We start from the raw sequence: 18426 nt of genomic DNA, 5'->3' as shown, positions 1-18426 counted from the left end.
GCATTATTGAAGACATGCCATATGTCCCTACAACTAACCATATTCTATCTCCGGAAGAATGATCAGTAATGGAGATCTCCTGCCCCACTGACATTCATCTTTTGTAATGAGAGGGAATAGCACAGATCGAGGAAGTTACAGGGAGTAGAATGGGAGTAAAGCACAACACTAGTACAGCAAAAAGTGTTATGCTTTACTACCAGGTGCTGCAATGAGTCTAACATTCTGGAGAACCCTATGTGGCTTGCACTATGGGGACTATAGTGAGGTTGACCCCATGGATAGGGGGCACTATGTGTACCACTATGAGTACTGCCATGATAAAATAAGGTGCAACCAGTTTATTCAGGGGTCCGTCAGGTATATCTGCCATAATGTTGCCCCCTTGCAGCCGGAGAGGGTGCAATCTGAAGTTCTCAACACATGGATGCAGCCCCCCTGTTCCATCATCAGTCAGTATAAAGCGAGGATCACCGCATTTTTATCATGTTTTATGTATGGGAGCCTCGTACCTCCCATGAGGAAGAGTAGACCAGCGACATATTGCATGAGCCCCCTGTCCCAGCAGCAGCCCAGCACGCCAATGATCCAGCCGAACAGAATGATGGCGACGGCCATTCCCATAAATCCAGCTGTCATCCGGCGTAAATCTGTGAATATAAAAACAGGAGGGATTAGCCGTAAATCACAACAACAATAACACAAACTGAACACAAGACTGTAAGTAATATATAAATGTACAGTAATGGATCCGGTAGAATTCCATAATCCTATAGAGCAGTTGTTAAAAATTCAAGTCAGTCATTCCTTAGTTATATTTGTTTCTAGGAAAAGCTGGGTGACAACCAAGTCGGCTCCGCTGCAGATCCTCCCCACCGGGGTTGTCACCCAGTCTATGATGAAAATTTACTTCGTTTTACCGTGATCAGTAATGCAATATATGTATAAAGTGACTCCACTGGTTATATAGATTCATTATATAAACAAGGTGTAAGATGATGTGAAAAAATGAACATACACTTTAATTTTTGAGCGGCCGGCAAAAAGAATTATAATAGAAACCGATAGAAGACATTGCAAAAACGAAGGTGTCAATGGAAAATGGTTCCGACTTGAGGCTCCTGGGCCCTAATGCAAAATCTATAACAGGGCCCCCCACCTACCACGTGCCCTTTATTATACTGGTGTCTTCTTATGTGGAAGAGGGGTCTTCGGGCCCCCCTCAGGCACCAGGGTTTTGGTTGCTACTGCTAGCGCAGCGCCCCCTATGGCCACATCCCTGCCCTTGGGATTTGTCAGACAGATCAGAAGTTTCTAATATATTTGTGTATCCATTCCTCACTTTTTTCAAGACATGTGCTTGCTGCCATTGTATAGAATCGTTTATTATTTACTTCCAAATCATATAAATCGGTTCTAGTGTTGTGATAGTCACACAGGTGCAGGATTCGTTACAAGATCGGTTAACCGTACTATCACCGTCATTCACTTGTGTGTCCATCACATGACCTGGATAGATTATAATCCTCTGACAGTAAACAGTGAGGGATCCCATTCAATGACAGTAAGCAGTGATTTTATTTTATACAGAAATGATATTGGAAAATTGTATACCTTTTCAATACACAAAGAATAAGTTTTATTTACTAAAACCGGCATTCCCCTTTAGGCTGGGTTCACACGTGGCGGAATTTCACTTAAATTCCGCTGCGGACACTCCGCAGCGTTAATCCGCAGCGGAGCCGTTTCTGCATTGACTTCCACTTCTATTTAGAAGTGTTCGTTTAGACGAGGCGTAAAATTCCGCTGCGGAGCATAGGCTGCGGAGCGGAATTTGGTGTCCGCAGCATGCTCTGTCTGTTGCGGACCAGTTGCGGACTCATGGCGGAATTTCTCCATTGACTTCAATGGAGATTCTAAATTCCGCAATGAAGTCCGCAGCTGTCATGCACATGTTATGTGTGCTGCGGATGCGTCTTGCTTTTTTAACTTGACATTTCTTCATTCTGGCTGGACCTATGTATTTCTAGGTCTACAGCCAGACTGAGGAAGTCAATGGGGCTCCCGTAATGACGGGAGCGTTGCTAGGAGACGTCTGTAAATAGTCACTGTCCAGGGTTCTGAAAGAGTTAAGCGATCGGCAGTAACTGTTTCTGCACCCTGGACAGTGACTACCGATCCCAATATACAGCAACCTGTAAAAAAATATAAGTTCATACTTACCGAGAACTCCCTGCTTCTGTCTCCAGTCCGGCCTCCCAGGATGACGTTTCAGTCTAAGGGACGGCTGCAGCCAATCACAGGCCAAGCACAGGCTGCAGCGGTCACATGGACTGCCGCATCATCCAGGGAGGTCAGGCTGGATGCCGAAAGAGGGACGCGTCACCAAGACAACGGCCGGTAAGTATGAAATTCGTTTACTTTCACTAGGGAAAGGGCTGTCCCTTCTCTCTATCCTGCACTGAATAGGGAGAAGGGAAGCACTTTTCCCGCAGTCCGCAGCAGCTAGTCCGCATCAATTTACTGCACATTTTGTGCAGATCCGCAGCAGAATCTGCAACGCAGATTCTGTGCGGCATTGATGCGGACAGTTGCGGAGGAAATCCGCCACGTGTGGTCATGCCCTTAATAGCATTCCATGATGTAGTCACGCTCCGTATCTCGTGCATTGTATAATACTTTTGTGTGCGGCAGTAAAGGGTTAAGCACAGGTTGACGAGGTATTTTCAAGGCTTTGTGAGCACATTATAAATTAATGAATGCAGTCACCGTTCTGCACAGCGCAGCCTGGGGTCTGACAACAGAACACGCTGTCGTCTGTAGCTGTGTAGAGATGTACGGTCGACATGGGGAGAACTACTCAACCTTCCCACCATCCATATCCTCAGTTATACAGGATCTGTGCTGCAGCTCCATAGTCCGGGAGTAGAGACATTTCATTCTCGTTGTAGACAAGCATATCATTATATTCATATAGAATCATTCCCTATATACAAATAATTATATCATCCTGGTATATCTCATAATATATGTCAGACATTTTGTTTTATTGAAATGTATTATAAATATATTATGAAGGTATAAATGTTTTATATCATGCATTCAGTAGGATACCAATCAAGAAACTCCTACTTTTAAAATAGGTACCCCGCAACAGCTTGGACAGAGAATCTGTTTTGTTACAGGGAAGGGAGGCCAAGAACTGCCCCCCCCCCAAGACTGTAACTACTATAATACTGCCCCCTATGTACAAGAATATAACTACTATAATACTGCCCCCAATATACAAGAATATAACTACTATAATACTGCCCCCTATATACAAGAATATAACTACTATAATACTGCCCCTATATACAAGAATATAACTACTATAATACTGCCCCCTATGTACAAGAATATAACTACTATAATACTGCCCCTACATACAAGAATATAACTACTATAATACTGCTCCTATATACAAGAATATAACTACTATAATACTGCCCCCTATGTACAAGAATATAACTACTATAAAACTGGCCCTACATACAAGAATATAACTACTATAATACTGCCCCCTATATACAAGAATATAACTACTATAATACTGCACCAATATACAAGAATATACCTACTATAATACTGCCCCCTATATACAAGAATATAACTACTATAATACTGCCCCTATATACAAGAATATAACTACTATAATACTGCTCCTATATACAAGAATATACCTACTATAATACTGCCCCCTATATACAGGAATATAACTACTATAATACTGCTCCTATATACAAGAATATAACTACTATAATACTGCTCCTATATACAAGAATATAACTCCTATAATACTGCTCCTATATACAAGACTATAACTACTATAATACTGCCCCCTATATACAAGAATATAACTACTATAATACTGCTCCTATATACAAGAATATAACTACTATAATACTGCCCCCTATATACAAGAATATAACTACTATAATACTGCCCCCTATATACAAGAATATAACTACTATAATACTGCCCCCTATATATAAGAATATAACTACTATAATACTGCCCCCTATATACAAGAATATAACTACTATAATACTGCCCCCTATGTACAAAAATATAACTACTATAATACTGCCCCCTATATATAAGAATATAACTACTATAATACTGCCCCCTATATACAAGAATATAACTACTATAATACTGCCCCCTATGTACAAGAATATACCTACTATAATACTGCCCCCTATATATAAGAATATAACTACTATAATACTGCCCCTATATACAAGAATATAACTACTATAATACTGCCCCCTATGTACAAGAATATAACTACTATAAGGGCGGGTTCACACGTGGCGGAATTTCACTTAAATTCCGCTGCGGACACTCCGCAGCGTTAATCCGCAGCGGAGCCGTTTCTCCATTGACTTTCACTTTAATTTAGCAGTGTTCGTTTAGACGATGCGTACAATTCCGCTGCGGAGCATAGGCTGCGGAGCGGAATTTGGTGTCCGCAGCATGCTCTGTCTGTTGCGGAGCAGTGGCGGACTCATGGCGGAATTTCTCCATTGACTTCAATGGAGAGTCAAAATTCCGCAATGAAGTCCGCAGATATTATGTGTGCTGCGGAGCGTATTGGTTTTACTACCATGACATTTCTTCATTCTGGCTGGACCTATGTATTTCTAGGTCTACAGCCAGACTGAGGAAGTCAATGGGGCTCCCGTAATGACGGGAGCGTTGCTAGGAGACGTCTGTAAATAGTCACTGTCCAGGGTGCTGAAAGAGTTAAGCGATCGGCAGTAACTGTTTCTGCACCCGGGACAGTGACTACCGATCCCAATATACATGTATCTGTAAAAAAACATATAAGTTCATACTTACCGAGAACTCCCTGCGTCTGTCTCCAGTCCGGCCTCCCAGGATGACGTTTCAGTGTAAGTGACGGCTGCAGCCAATCACAGGCCAAGCACAGGCTGCAGCGGTCACATGGACTGGCGCGTCATCCAGGGAGGTCGGGCTGGATGCCGAAAGAGGGACGCGTCACCAAGACAACGGCCGGTAAGTATGAAAATCGTTTACTTTCACTAGGGAAAGTGCTGTCCCTTCTCTCTATCCTGCACTGATAGGGAGAAGGGAAGCACTTTTCCCGCAGTCCGCAGCAGCTAGTCCGCATCAATTTTCTGCACATTTTGTGCAGATCCGCAGCAGAATCTGCAACGCAGATTCTGTGCGGCATTGATGCGGACAGTTGCGGAGGAAATCCGCCACGTGTGGTCATGCCCTAATACTGCCCCTATATACAAGAATATAACTACTATAATACTGCTCCTATATACAAGAATATGACTACTATAATACTTCCCCCTATATACAAGAATATATCTACTATAATACTGCCCCCTATATACAAGAATATAACTACTATAATACTGCCCCTATATACAAGAATATAACTCCTATAATACTGCCCCTATATACAATAATATAACTCCTATAATACTGCTCCCTGTACACAAGAATATAACTCCTATAATACTGCTCCCTGTATACAACAATATAACTACTATAATACTGCTCCTATATACAAGAATATAACTACTATAATACTGCCCCCTATGTACAAGAATATAACTACTATAATACTGCATCCTATATACAAGCATATAACTACTATAATACTGCCCCCTATGTACAAGAATATAACTACTATAATACTGCCCCCCTATGTACAAGAATATAACTACTATAAAACTGCCCCTACATACAAGAATATAACTACTATAATACTGCCCCTATATACAAGAATATAACTACTATAATACTGCCCCCTATGTACAACAATATAACTACTATAAAACTGCCCCTACATACAAGAATATAACTACTATAATACTGCTCCTATATACAAGAATATAACTACTATAATACTGCCCCCTATGTACAAGAATATAACTACTATAAAATTGCCCCCTACATACAAGAATATAACTACTATAATACTGCTCCTATATACAAGAATATAACTACTATAATACTGCCCCCTATGTACAAGAATATAACTACTATAAAACTGCCCCTACATACAAGAATATAACTACTATAATACTGCCCCCTATGTACAAGAATATAACTACTATAAAACTGCCCCTACATACAAGAATATAACTACTATAATACTGCTCCTATATACAAGAATATAACTACTATAATACTGCCTCCTATATACAAGAATATAACTACTATAATACTGCCCCTATATACAAGAATATAACTACTATAATACTGCCTACTATATACAAGAATATAACTACTATAAGGGCATGACCACACATGGCGGAATTCCTCCGCAACTGTCCGCATCAATGCCGCACAGAATCTGCGTTGCAGATTCTGCAGCGGATCTGCACAAAATGTGCAGAAAATTGATGCGGACTGGCCGCTGCGGACTGCAGGAAAAGTGCTTCTCTTCTCCCTATTCAGTGCAGGATAGAGAGAAGGGACAGCACTTTCCCTAGTGAAAGTCAAAGAAATTCATACTTACCGCCCGTTGTCTTGGTGACGCGTCCCTCTTTCGGCATCCGGCCCGACCTCCCTGGATGACGCTCCAGTCCATGTGACCGCTGCAGCCTGTGCTTGGCCTGTGATTGGCTGCAGCCGTCACTTACACTGAAACGTCATCCTGGGAGGCCGGACTGGAGACAGACGCAGGGAGTTCTCGGTAAGTATGAACTTATATTTTTTTTTACAGATACATGTATATTGAGATCGGTAGTCACTGTCCCGGGTGCAGAAACAGTTACTGCTGATCGCGTAACTCTTTCAGCACCCTGGACAGTGACTATTTACAGACGTCTCCTAGCAACGCTCCCGTCATTACGGGAGCCCCATTGACTTCCTCAGTCTGGCTGTAGACCTAGAAATACATAGGTCCAGCCAGAATGAAGAAATGTCATGGTAGTAAAAACAATACGCTCCGCAGCACACATAAGATCTGCGGACTTCATTGCGGAATTTTGACTCTCCATTGAAGTCAATGGAGAAATTCCGCCATGAGTCCGCAACCAGTCCGCCACTGCTCCGCAACAGACAGAGCATGCTGCGGACACCAAATTCCGCTCCGCAGCCTATGCTCCGCAGCGGAATTGTACGCATCGTGTAAACGAACACTGCTAAATTAAAGTGAAAGTCAATGGAGAAACGGCTCCGCTGCGGATTAACGCTGCGGAGTGTCCGCAGCGGAATTTAAGTGAAATTCCGCTATGTGTGAACCCGCCCTAATACTGCCACCTATATACAAGAATATAACTACTATAATACTGCCCCTACATACAAGAATATAACTACTATAATACTGCCCCTACATACAAGAATATAAATACTATAATACTGCCCCTACATACAAGAATATAACTACTATAATACTGCTCCTATATACAAGAATATAACTACTATAATACGGCTCCCTATATACAAGAATATAACTACTATAATACTGCCCCCTATATACAAGAATATAACTACTATAATACTGCTCCTATATACAAGAATATAACTACTATAATACTGCTCCCTATATACAAGAATATAACTACTATAATACTGCCCCCTATATACAAGAATATAACTACTATAATACTGCTCCTATATACAAGAATAAAACTACTATAATACTGCTCCCTATATACAAGAATATAACTACTATAATACTGCTCCCTATATACAAGAATATAGCTACTATAATACTGCCCCTATATACAAGAATATAACTACTATAATACTGCTCCTATATACAAGAATATAACTACTATAATACTGCCCCCTATATACAAGAATATAACTACTATAATACTGCTCCTATATACAAGAATATAACTACTATAATACTGCCTCCTATATACAAGAATATAACTACTATAATACTGCCTCCTATATACAAGAATATAACTACTATAATACTGCCCCTATATACAAGAATATAACTACTATAATACTGCCCCTACATACAAGAATATAACTACTATACTACTGCTCCCTATATACAAGAATATAACTACTATAATTTTGCCCCTATATACAAGAATATAACTACTATAATACTGCCCCTATATACAAGAATATAACTACTTTAATACTGCCCTTATATACAAGAATATAACTACTATAATACTGCCCCCTATATACAAGAATATAACTACTATAATACTGCTCCCTATGTACAAGAATAAAACTCCTATAACACTGACCCCTATATACAAGAATATAACTACTATAATACTGCTCTTATATACAAGAATATATCTACTATAACACTGCCCTTTATGTACAAGAATATAACTACTATAATACAGCCCCTATATACAAGAATATATCTACTATAATACTGCCCCCTATATACAAGAATATAACTACTATAATACTGCCCCCTATATACTAGAATATATCTACTATAATACTGCCCCTTATGTACAAGAATATAACTACTATAATACTGCCCCCTATATAGAAGAATATAACTACTATAATACTGCGCCCTATATACAAGCATATAACTACTATAATACTGTCCCCTTTATACAAGAATATACTACTATAATACTGCTCCTTTATACAAGAATATAACTACTATAATACTGCCCCTATATACAAGAATATACTACTATAATACTGCTCCTATATACAAGAATATAACTACTATAATACTGCTCCCTATATATAAGAATATAACTACTATAATACTGCTCCTATATACAAGAATATATCTACTATAACACTGCCCTTTATGTACAAGAATATAACTACTATAATACAGCCCCTATATACAAGAATATATCTACTATAATACTGCCCCCTATATACAAGAATATAACTACTATAATACTGCCCCCTATATACTAGAATATATCTACTATAATACTGCTCCTATATACAAGAATATAACTACTATAGTACTGTTCCTATATACAAGAATATAACTACTATAATACTGCCTCCTATATACAAGACTATAACTACTATAATACTGCCTTCTATATACAAGAATATAACTACTATAATACTGCCCCTATATACAAGAATATATCTACTATAATACTGCCCCTATATACAAGAATATAACTACTATAATACTGCCCCTATATACAAGAATATAACTACTATAATACTGCTCCTATATACAAGAATATAACTACTATAATACTGCTCTCTATATACAAGAATATAACTACTATAATACTGCTCCTATATACAAGAATATAACTACTATAATACTTCCCCCTATATACAAGTATATAACTACTATAATACTGCCCTCTATATACAATAATATGACTACTATAATACTGCCCCTATATACAAGAATAGAACTACTATAATACTGCCCCCTATATACAATAATAGAACTACTATAATACTGCTCCTATATACAAGAATATAACTACTATAATACTGCTCCTATATACAAGAATATAACTACTATAATACTGCCCCCTATATACAAGAATATAACTACTATAATACTGCCTCCTATATACAAGAATATAACTACTATAATACTCCCCCTATATACAAGAATATAACTACTATAATACTGCCCCCTATATACACTAATATAACTACTATAATACTGCTCCTATATACAAGAATATAATTACTATAATACTGCCCCCTATATACAAGAATATAACTACTATAATACTGCCCTCTATATACAAGAATATAACTACTATAATACTGCTCCTATATACAAGAATATAATTACTATAATACTGCCCCCTATATACAAGAATATAACTACTATAATACTGCCTCCTATATACAAGAATAGAACTACTATAATACTGCCCCTATATACAAGAATAGAACTACTATAATACTGCTCCTATATACAAGAATATAACTACTATAATACTGCCCCTATATACAAGAATATAACTACTATAACTGCCCCTATATACAAGAATATAACTACTATAATACTGCCCCTATATATATGGATATAACTACTATAATACTGCTCCTATATACAAGAATATAACTACTATAATACTGCTCCTATATATATGGATATAACTACTATAATACTGCTCCTATATACAAGAATATAACTACTATAATACTGCTCCTATATACAAGAATATAACTACTATAATACTGCTCCTATATACAAGAATATAACTACTATAATACTGCCCCTATATACAAGAATATAACTACTATAATACTGCTCCTATATACAAGAATATAACTACTATAATACTGCCCCTATATACAAGAATATAACTACTATAATACTGCCCCTATATACAAGAATATAACTACTATAATACTGCTCCTATATACAAGAATATAACTACTATAATACTGCCCCTATATACAAGAATATAACTACTATAATACTGCCCCTATATACAAGAATATAACTACTATAATACTGCTCCTATATACAAGAATATAATCAGTTGTCTGAAGTTACATTTACATGCTGGGTAGAGACATTACATAGAGTTATATCTTTTATGTATTGTTCAGCTTTTTTGTGTATATATCAGGAATGTTTAAGATGTTGTACCTGTAAAATCCTCAGCAGAATCTTAAGTATCTACTGGTCGCCTTCCTCGTTTAATTATTAGTGACAGTTCCTATCGTTCCTTGACACATATTTACATATTTAGGAGGGACGGAGCTGAATGGGGTCAGCAGAGCAGGAGTAGGACACCCGCCGCCCTGGCACCTCTCCTAGCAGCCAGATAAAACCTGCTCTGTGCAGGGTCCATGCACATCCCTCAGAAATCCCCTGTAAATATCAGTCCTCGAGTTTTCATGTTAGTAAAAATTCTATTTATCCGCATCTTAGGTCTATCTGTACCAGAAAAAAGCTGGGTGACAACTAATATGACCACCCTTAGTATTCCTACAAGGTTGTCACCAATATTTCCTAGAGACCTGAATGTCAATTCTGCCTAGTTATACAGTAATATATCTCCTGCTTCTGTATTCTCTGCACAAGTCAATAGATTTGCTCTTCAGGGTTGTAGAAAAGCTGGGTGGCAACCCCTATGGCTGTAATAGTAGTGGCTATATGTGATGTGTGATTCCTACTGGAAAACTGGGCCAAATTAATGCATGGGGAAGGCTGCACTTACCCCCTCCCCCCGTAGGCCAGATCACATAGATCAACAGCGGTCCTGAGGACTATTTGTTTTCACCTGAGATCCCATTATGCAGCGCACTCAGGTGCATTGTACTGTGAGATTGATTTATTTCACACCTCCGACCATTGTACGCTGCCCGCAGCAAATAATACATCTCCCACAATGCACCACAGCAGAAAACATGTGATTCTCCACCTTCTAATATTATGTCATTTGTAGGTCCAGCATTCTGTGCTGATTCATTTTTTAAAGTATCTTTATAGTGGTCAGAGCTCCAGTTTTCTGATACAGAGCTCCAAATCCTCTGCATAGACATAAAGCTAAATGATACAATTCTGGTTGCCTTCAGTCACCACTAGGGGGAGCTCAGGAGCTTACTGCATGCCGCTTCTACCTTAAAGGGTAACTAAAGTTTTAGAAAACTCCTGACATGTCAAAGTGACATGTCAGAAATTTTGATCATTGTGGTCCGAGCACTGAGACCCCCACGATCGCTAAAACGAAGCGGCAGAAGTGCTCGGAAAGCCAATGTAATGGTGTACGGGCTCAATACAAAGTCTATGATCCCATACACAGCTGCATCGGCTTTCTGGAGCACTTCTGCAGCTTCTTTTTAGCGATTGTGGGGGTCTCAGTGCTCGGACCCCCACCAATCAAAACTTCTGACATGTCACTATTTTGTTGAACTTTTAGTTACACTTGCAGGGGATTTGGAGCTCTGTATTAGCAAAGTTGTGTATATAGATGTATTATGAAATTAAGCAGCACAGACTGTACGGAGGTATTCTCCTCTATGGAGCCTTAAAGGTTTTTTTTGATATTGATGGCCTATACCTTGACTCAGCTGATCGATGGGGGTGCCAGGAGTTGGACCCTCACCGATCCGCTGAGTGAAGGGGCTGCGGCTAAATTCACTTCATTGTTTACCAGGCACAGCGCCATACATTTGGTAGTGGCTGTGCCTGGTATAGCAGTTCAGTCTCATTCACTTGAAAGGGACTAAACTGCGGAGAGCTGCAGTATTAAGCACAGCCACTACCAAATATACAGAGCTGTGCCTGCTAATCAATGACCCTCCAGAGCACTGTGGCCCTTTAATTAGCAGATCACAGGGGGTGCCGAGAGTCTGACCCCCACCAATGAAATAGGCCTATCCTAAGTATAAGCTATTAATGTTAAAGTCCTGGAAAGTCCGTTTTAAGGTAGTGAGAGGTCCTGAGAGTTAACTGGAAATGCAGCAAAATTTTGAATGCAGCTCTGGATGTGACTGGAGTCTTCGAAGCAAATATACCCAACACTATATAATGCCTAAAACTGTTAAATTATATTCTATAGGAACCGCGCCCGGATTCTAATTTACAATTGACATCACATCATTTCGCAGCTGATGTAAGTGAACTCTTGCCTGACTTTTGCTGTCTTCTCCTGTATGTGTAAACCTTCCCCTCGAGGGCCGTGTCATAACTAATTACTCGTCCTGCGTGAGACCTGGTTGCACAGATTTCGCTCACCCCACCAATGGTCGGTCTTTGCCTCTTGCTGGTGGAGACCAGAGAGAAGAGGTCGGCCATGGATGAAACATTCAGAGGAGCAAAGTCTCCACGAGCCGGTCGGCCCTCACTGGAAAGATGGACATTTTCCGCTCAGCAGATCTCACAATATCCAGCCCAGAACGTGTCTCGCAGACGGGGGCACAGGGATCGTCACGCAACGCGGCGTTCAGGCCGGAGGCTTGTTGTTTGGAGCTTTAGCAAAGTAAAAATTGTCTTCTTCTGTCAAGGTGTCTCTGAATCCGAGAAATCTGGGTGACAACCAATATGACCGTTCTTTCCCAGGCTCCTGAATGGCCAATCTACCTACTTATAAATCTCTCCCCCAATTACATGGCACTGCGTGTCCTTTTACCTTTCAGGACTCCAGGAAAATTGGGTGTCACACAGTTTTTCCAGAAACAGATATGATTAGAGACAGGTCACTGCCATCCACAAGATCAGCACACTTCTCTCCTGACATACTCTGTGCTGCTGTCAGGCTCTTCGCCTTCCAACATTGATCTATGAACAACTCCTTACCATTTCCCTTCTCACATACTGACACTGTCCCTGTCACTTGAAGCCCTGTCTCCACCATCATCACATGAGTGGACAGGTCACTGACCCCACAAGATAATCACACTGCTGAATTACTATGTGCTGCTGTTTGGAGCCTCTGCTCCTACTGATAAGTCTATGATCTCTTTATTGTCTCAGTTCCTTCCTCATATCATGACACTGCCCCTATCACATACAGCCATGTCCCCAATATCTATCTATCTATCTATCTATCTATCTATCTATCTATCTATCTATCTATCTATCTATCTATCTATCTATCTATCTATTTTATATCTATCTGTCACTTTTTTCTTTCTTTTTCTCTCTCCCTCTTTCTCTCTCTCTTTCTCTCTTCTCAACCTCTGTCTCTTTTTCGCTTTCTCTCTTCTCTCCTCTCTCTCTTTTTCTCTCTTCTCTCCTCTCTCTCTTTTTCTCTCTTCTCTCCTCTAATTCTCTCTTTTTCTCTTTCTCTGTTCTCTCCTCAATGTCGCTCTTTTTCTCTTTCTTTCTCTCTTCTCTCCTCTGTCTCTCTTTCTTTCCTCTCTCTTTTTCTCTTTCTCTCCTCCCCTCTCTCTTCTCTCTATCTTCTCCCTCTGTTTCTTTCTCTCCTCTCTCTCTTCTTCCCTTTCTCTCCTCTCCTCTTTCTCTTTCTCTCCTCTCCTCTCACTTTTTCTCTTTCTCTCCTCTCTCTTTTTCTCCTCTCTCTTCTCCCTCTATATCTTTCTCTCCTCTCTTCTCTCTCTTTTTCCCTTTCTCTCCTCTCTCTCTTTTTATCCTCTCCTCTCTCTTCTCCCTCTATATCTTTCTCTCCTCTCTTCTCTCTCTTTTTCCCTTTCTCTCCTCTCTCTCTTTTTATCCTCTCCTCTCTCTTCTCCCTCTATATCTTTCTCTCCTCTCTTCTCTCTCTTTTTCCCTTTCTCTCCTCTCCTCTCTCTCTTTTTATCCTCTCCTCTCTCTTCTCCCTCTATGTCTTTCTCTCCTCTCTTCTCTCTCTTTTTCTCTTTCTCTCCTTTCCTCTCTCTCTCTCTTTTTCTCCTCTCTTCTCTCTGCCTTCTCCCTCTCTTTTTCTCCTCTCCTCTCCTCTCTCTCTTTCTCCTCTCCTCTCTCTTTTTCTCCTCTCTTCTCTCTCTTTTTTCCTTTCTCTCCATTTGTGTAGGAGAAAACCTGAATAGTAAAGGTCCATCCGCAATCTTTTACGCCAGTGGTAAATAAGGCACTTCTGTATTTCAGGCGAGGCGCGCTCCCATTACATAAAGTGCTTTTTAATAGAAGGAAGAAGGTATAAAGAGATATTAAATACTGACAGAGGCCCCCTCCCCGCTCAGCTACACTGGCTCCATTTTGAAGGTTTGTCTCGTATTAACATTTAAATTGAAGACGTCTTTTCCTCCGGTCCGCTCAAGAGAAGGAGAGAAAGAGATAGGGAAAGACAGGACATCTGCATTTAAATAGAAACTAGTTAAAAGGAGAAGAAAAAGCCGCTCGGAGGGAGAACCTTTATATTAACTCCTTAAACCGGTGCTTTAAATTGGGATTACAATGAGGTATTTTTGTGTCTTGGATTGTAAAAGGATTTAAAAGGGTTGTTTGAGATTAATAAAAGGGTCTTTTTTTTTCCCTCCAAAAACAGCGCCACCCTTATCCTTGGACTGTGTCTGGTATTGCAACCCATTTAGGTCCAAAATTCTGTGTTGATTATTTTCTTAATATAGCTTTATATATACCACAGACACCACATTGATATGAATGAGTACTGTGTAATGCTTCATTTCTCCTGTGGTGGCGCTGCAGGGAAATTGAACACTTAGGGTATGTTCACACGGCCTATTTACGGACGTAATTCGGGCGTTTTTGCCCCGAATTACGTCTGAAAATAGCGCCTCAATAGCGCTGACAAACATCTGCCCATTGAAAGCAATGGGCAGACGTTTGTCTGTTCACACGAGGCGTAATTTACGCGCCGCTGTCAAATGACGGCGCGTAAATAGACGCCCGCGTCAAAGAAGAGACCGGTCACTTCTTTGGCCGTAATTGGAGCCGTTATTCATTGACTCCAATGAATAGCAGCGCCAATTACGTCCGTAATTGACGCGGCGTTCTAGCGCCTGCACATGCCGATACGGCTGAAATTACGGGGATGTTTTCAGGCTGAAACATCTCCGTAATTTCAGCCGTAACGGACGCTGCCGTGTGAACATACCCTTACTGCCAGGTTTCCCCGTAGATTTAAGCTGATTGCTGAAGGTACCAGCAGGAGGACACTTTGTGATTAGCTTATTGTCAAGGGATTGACCAAAAGTGGAGAAACCCTTTAAATAAAAATACGGGTGTTGACACCTTGCCTATTTTAAGATCATGTAAATAAATGTGAAGTTTTAGCTATTTCTTATACCGTTTGTTGAACTGTAATTTTAATAGGAAAATAAATTTTCTACGTAAAAAAAAACAATTTTGTAATCTGTAATTTTTACAGATCTATAATTGCGGATAAAAATACGGATCCATTCATTTCTACGGCCCACGGACACCTTCCCGTATATTTACGGGTAAGTGTCTGGCCTGTAGAAATGACCCCTAAAAATAAGACCTCCTATTTTTTTAATTTGCGGACCGTGCTCCTATATTTTATAATGTGAGCACGGCCCGCATATAATGTGAGCACGGGTGACTGTCCGCAGCCGTCCGTGCCTTAATAACGGACCGTACACACGGCTCAGGCCGTGTGTATGAGGCCTAAATTCTGTCATTTCCACCATATAGTAAAAATAATTTTTGTTGTCTGGTAGGCAATTCTGACTTAATGGGGGAATGGGTTGGGGTCTTCCTTATAGCGCTTCCATCTATTAGCCAGAGCAGAGAGCTTTACAGCATCCCGCACCCTGGATGACCCAACCAGTCCATGTATTATATGAACAGCCCAATGATTTCAGTGGGCACTATGTAATGCTTTATTTCCCCTGCGGTGGCGCTGCAGGGAATGTGAATACTTGAATCCAGGTTCTACTACAGATTTAAAAAAGAAACATAAAATTAGAAATCAGAATAAGTGTCATTGTCACCGATATATATGGTTGATATAATAGTGCTTAGTTCTTATACCAAGCGGCTTCATCAAGTCCCTTTTGACACGACATTTGTCACTTCCAAGGAAATTATCAAGTCATTTCTTTACGTGTGAAGTTGCAGCTTTCTATTCTGTTTTCAAAGAAATTGAGTTTCCTGGTTAACTTCGCACATTTGTACTATCTTTATGCTCAAATAATATGGGTGTGGTCTAAATGGAAGGTTGTCAATGCCCGCCCCTGTTACTAACTTTTACAGTATATTCACACGTGGCAGATTTGCACCACTTATCTGAATGGGGTCTGCAGAAGTGCATGCTGCTGAAGCAACCCCATTTAGATGTAAAGAACTGATTTTTGATGGAAAAATCTGTGCTGTGTGCTGAGTTGTCAAATGCGGCTCCCTCCTCCCCTCCCACAGCATCATACAGACATTGAGTAGGACAGACTGCAGCTGTATCCCCCTCCTCCTTTCTAGCGTTCACGGTTTCATACTGGACATGAAGAGGTTTATGAACATTTACAGAGAGGGAAAGGGAAACTACGTGCTGCTGGAAGGTGAAAACGATGCCTCTTATCCCATGTAAGATATAGTATATTACCAGGTTTCAAATATTCCCATGTATTACTGATTTATGCAAAAAACAAACAAACAAACCGATATATGACGCTTTACGCATTTCTTACTGGAACCAATGGGTTTTAACGCATGGAAATGCCGTGTACCATGTTCCCCAAGGATATATCCAGAATCCGTTAAAAGGACTCTCTGCTTTAGATAATCCTTACTTGTTAGAAGATAAGCTGATCATAGAGTGTCATCCTGCTGGGACTCCCAGCGATCAACTGTGATCTGTGTGGAAATCTGGCAGTAAGTATTCTATTTCTCTGCAGCGCCACCAGAGGAGAAACTAAGCATTACACAGTGTCCATATGTAATGCTGTACAGGACAGGTCCTCCAGAATGAAGGACGCTCTTTAAAACCAGTTTTCTAAACAGTGGACCCTTCTATTAACTTAGAATTCCCTAATAAGGTATATGGAATAGGTTGTCTAAACTGGACAACCCCTTTAAGAAGCCTAACAAAGAGAATGCACAGCAATGCCAATACCAGGCTTCGGAATGGATTTCTGCTCTGAAGTTAGAGGTCAGACTCTAGGAGAAAAGTCAGAATATTGGGCACAAGCCTTCCTGTGTTTTTTTCCTTTGGCATGGTTGAGATTCAGCTAACAGGGGGTATACAACAGTAAAATGAAGAGCGCTCAGCTTGATTCTATTTAGCGATAAACAGACACGCTGTGTTAATTAAGAGAATTGCGTTTTGCCAGCAAAAAATAGCCCAGCAGGGCGTCTGTCCCGCTGATCAAAGACCAAACTTCCTGATGGAATCTTAAAATGCATTAGGCATGAAATTGCATTTTTGTGAAAGGGGGAATGAGGGCTATAGTGAGAGCGTATGGAAAGGAAAGATAGGGGACGGACGGAGGAGGTGGGAGCAGACAGGGATGGACGACTGCAGATAGAAAGGACGAGCGGTGAAGGAGAAAAGGGCAAGTGAAGAAGAAGCGGGAGCGTTCTATAAGAATGGAAATTGTTGCCATATACTAATATGATTGATTAGAAACATTTCCTCCTACGCCAGTAAAGTTAACAAAAAATGATAACTCAAAAAAATACTAGCCCCCAGGGGGCGTAACTACCAGAGAAACAGACCACATAACTGCGATTGGGCTGTTAAGCTGAGCTAATTTTCTTGTTTCCTATCACAGTCATAGCTTTCGCCACTGCAGCTGCCACTAGGCGGAGATCACCATACACTCAGCTCCCCCTAGTGGTGGCTGCATGCAGCCAGATTTTATCATTTAATAAAAGTAAGGCATATTAGGAAATAATCAGAGCCGTAACTTAAAGCTTCTGGGACCCAATGCAAACCTGCAACAGGGCCCCCCACCCTCACCTAACAAGCACCATTCATAAAGTTGTCTTCTTATGAGGCTATGGTGCTACTTCAGCACCTTCTATTGCAATGCTCCTAGAAGTAATGGTGGAAATAAACGTTAATTTTAAAAAATATAGTACTTTTGCCAGAGCTCTCATTGAGGGTTAGGTCATATATC

General features: G+C 40.2%; 1 protein-coding gene across 2 annotated transcripts in view; it reads right to left on the bottom strand.

The window, feature by feature from the left end:
* Window positions 1-18426, bottom strand: part of TMEM178B (transmembrane protein 178B) — a 217643-nt gene that overhangs the window by 11596 nt on the left and 187621 nt on the right. For both annotated transcript variants that reach the window (XM_075855888.1, XM_075855889.1), the window contains exon 4: window positions 513-650. In XM_075855888.1, the coding sequence (XP_075712003.1) occupies window positions 513-650 (138 nt within the window). The remainder of the gene's footprint in view (window positions 1-512; window positions 651-18426) is intronic.

Source organism: Rhinoderma darwinii, chromosome 3 (assembly GCF_050947455.1).
Source record: "Rhinoderma darwinii isolate aRhiDar2 chromosome 3, aRhiDar2.hap1, whole genome shotgun sequence".
NCBI classification, from domain to species: Eukaryota; Metazoa; Chordata; class Amphibia; order Anura; family Rhinodermatidae; genus Rhinoderma; species Rhinoderma darwinii.
This window is presented reverse-complemented; position numbering and strand designations above follow the sequence as displayed.